General features: G+C 56.0%; 1 protein-coding gene across 1 annotated transcript in view; it reads left to right on the top strand.

Moving 5' to 3' along the window:
• Positions 1 to 8: 8 nt before the first annotated feature.
• ANKRD13D (ankyrin repeat domain 13 family, member D) overlaps positions 9 to 3,161 on the top strand; it is a 23,648-nt gene continuing 20,495 nt past the window's right edge. Inside the window, exons 1-6 of the mRNA XM_006893263.1 lie at positions 9 to 56; positions 524 to 659; positions 776 to 900; positions 1,490 to 1,535; positions 1,607 to 1,750; positions 1,917 to 2,106. Coding sequence (XP_006893325.1) covers positions 811 to 900; positions 1,490 to 1,535; positions 1,607 to 1,750; positions 1,917 to 2,106 — 470 coding nt within the window. The 5' untranslated portion in view covers positions 9 to 56; positions 524 to 659; positions 776 to 810. The remainder of the gene's footprint in view (positions 57 to 523; positions 660 to 775; positions 901 to 1,489; positions 1,536 to 1,606; positions 1,751 to 1,916; positions 2,107 to 3,161) is intronic.

The raw sequence follows: 3,161 nt of genomic DNA, 5'->3' as shown, positions 1-3,161 counted from the left end.
GGCTCGTCTGGGCGAACCGGCACCGCGAACTGGAGGCCGCGCTGCACAGTCGCCAGGTGAGGCCCGCCGAGCACCCCGGGCTCTGAGCCGCGGCCCCGATCCCGGAGCCCACTCGCCCCGGCCGCGCAGCAGCCGCAGCCCAAATCCTCAGCTGGCCTGATCCGATGCCCAGGTCACCTACATGGTGCTCTGGAGCTTCTAACCTCGGCTTTCGGGCTGGGCCTGCCCCACCTCGCCAGTCCACCTCCCAAAGCACCAAGCCCTGCTTCGCATCACTCCTGAACCGGGCTGGAGATGAAAACCCCTGTCCTAGCTTAAGCCAGTCCAATCCAAACTCCTAACATCCTTCCCTGCTTCCCCGCCTAGCGCGGGCCTCCATCCTTGGCAGAGGCGGGAGAGGTGGGGAGGCCCCTCCCTGCCTCCAACCATTTCCCTGACCTGTCAGCCATCCTTATTTCCTGCAGTGTCCCCACGCCTTCAGCTCAGTGTCCTCTCACCTTATTGCATGTCCCATTTTCTCCAGCATGACATTGAACAGGAGGACCCCCGGGGACGGACACCCCTTGAGCTAGCCGTGTCCCTGGGGAACCTGGAGTCGGTGAGAGTCCTTCTTCGACACAATGCCAACGTGGGCAAAGAGAGCCTCCAGGGCTGGGCAGGTACTGCAAGGGACTGGGGGTGCAAGCCAGGCTGGCAGCAGGCTGGGTGGGTGAGGCTGCTGCCAGATCCAGGCAGGAGGGAGTGCGCACCCCTCCAGCAACCTGGTGTTCCCCAGTCCTGCAGGAGGCAGTCAGCACCGGTGACCCTGAGATGGTACAGCTGGTCCTCCAGTACCGTGACTACCAGCGGGCCACACAGAGGCTGGCTGGCATTCCAGAACTGCTCAACAAACTCCGCCAGGTACAGTGGGCAGAGCTGTGGCTGGGGAGGGACTGGTCATTTGTGCCAGGCCTGGCTTTCCCTCCATGGTGCCCCTTAGTTCCTGTCATGTTGGAGACCTGGGTATGACACCGGGTCCTCTGGGAAGAAAGCCTTGGCAGCACTGACGGGCTCTGGAACTTTAGGCCTTGAGCATCTGTCAAATGCAGATTCTCCAAAGGGCCACTTCAGGTCAGCTGGTGAGCGGAGCTTTTACAAGGTCAGATCCTATACCAGGCACTGTGGACCACTCCTGTTTAAGTAAGTGGTGGAGCCTGGCTGCTCCCTATGCCCTTTCCTGCCATACAGACCCTGAGGTGGCCATTGTGCCCCTTTCAGAGAACTCTGAGACCCAGAGAAACAGGACCCCATGTCTCCAGGGACCATAGCCAGATCCCTGAAGACCCTCTCAGGTTCCCACCTGATCTCGTCTTTCCCAACCCAGAATGGTTTGATCAAAGTGGGGGCCATCTGGAGAGTTGGGCTCCAGAAAGGGGGTGTGGACAAGAGCCACAGGCCCTCTGGACCCCACCACTGGGAGGGGCCCTCATGGCATTCTGGCCCTTCACAGGCCCCCGATTTCTACGTGGAGATGAAATGGGAGTTTACAAGCTGGGGTAAGTGGGTGCACCACGTACTCAGGGGTGGGCTTTGGGGAAGACATGAGGTGACCATGGCACCCCTGCAGTGCCCCTGGTATCCAAGATGTGCCCAAGTGATGTGTACCGTGTGTGGAAGCGTGGGGAGAGCCTGAGGGTGGACACCAGCCTCCTGGGTTTCGAACACATGACCTGGCAGCGTGGCCGGAGGAGCTTTATCTTCAGGGGCCAAGGTGAGTTCAGTGCCAGCTGAGCTTTTGAAGATGCTGCTGCCCTGTCCATCCACCTCCAAAGCAAGGTTAAAGAGGGAGCGTGGGATCAAGGATATTGCCACGGCCCCGTTCCCTCTGATTAATGCCCGTCACTCACTTGTGTCCCATCTCCCCATGCTGCTGTCAGAGGCGGGAGCCCTGGTGATGGAGGTGGACCATGACCGGCAGGTCGTCCACACAGAGACGCTGGGGCTCACTGTGCATGAGCCCGAAGCGCTGCTGGCCGCCATGCGGCCCAGTGAGGAGCATGTGGCCAGCCGCCTCACCTCCCCAATTGTCTCCACCCACCTGGACACTCGGAACGTGGCCTTTGAGAGGTCAGCCGGGGCCTGGCCACTGGGAATGAGGTGGGGCGAATGGCAGGGTCCTCCAGTGACAAGGGCAGGCTTAGGGGTGGGCTAAGACCATGCTCAGCTGGGAGGAGTCACACAGCCTGGGAGGGCTTACTGCCTGTGGATGGTTGGGGTACCCCATGTTCCATCAGGTCCCCATCTTTTGTGTTTCCAGGGAGGAAGGAGCACAGGCTATGTGCTTCTTACCCTCTGACCCTAGGTGCTTTCCCATAGCAGAGAGTTAAGGGAAATCCTTCAGAGGGTCAGTTGGCCCCTGAGCACTGTTTGCACCTTTTAGTAAGACTGACTGGAGCAGAGCTGTTTGGGAACCTGGGAGACTGATTCTCCAGCAAAAGTACCACTTCTTGAAAATATATGCCCCATTCAATTAAGAAATTGTGAGGATATGGGAGCTCTGGTGGCCTAGTGGCAAGAAGCTGCAGTGCAATCCTAGAGGTACATGGTTCAAATCCACCAGATGCTCTCCTGGAGAAGGAGGGGCAGTCTCCCCCTGTACCAGTAGGATCCGATATGACAGTACACACAAAAAAGAATAAAATTTTTTTAAAAAATTGTGAGGATGACACAGAATAGGTGAGGGTTCTGATCTGTTCCTGGGGTCTCTATGGGTCATATTCTACTTGATAGCACCTAACAACAACAGCATCCAAATGCAGACTTCAGACATATTTTTTTCCAAAGAAATTATTAAGATCGCCACGTACCATATAATTTATCCATTTGCAGTACAGAAAAAAAATGTTTTTAGTATGTTCACCCATCACCACCATTCTAAAACATTGTCATTGTCTCAAAAAGAAACCTTTCAGCTGTCACCACCTTGTCCCACCACCATGCCCAGACCCAAGTAATTGCTGGTCTACCTTCTGTCTCTGTAGATTTCCCTACAGAGAACTCCATACACTCATGCAGCATGTGGTCTTCTGTGTCTGGCTTCTTTCGCTTAGGGCAATGTCTTCACGAGTCATCTATGTGGCCACATGGGCCAGTACTTCATGCTCTTTTTTAAAAAAAATTAT

Source organism: Elephantulus edwardii, unplaced genomic scaffold (genome assembly GCF_000299155.1).
Source record: "Elephantulus edwardii isolate Elephantulus edwardi_28Jun2011 unplaced genomic scaffold, EleEdw1.0 scaffold00126, whole genome shotgun sequence".
Classification (NCBI taxonomy): Eukaryota; Metazoa; Chordata; class Mammalia; order Macroscelidea; family Macroscelididae; genus Elephantulus; species Elephantulus edwardii.
Note: the sequence above shows the minus strand (reverse complement) of the source record. Positions and strands in the feature narration are given on the sequence as shown.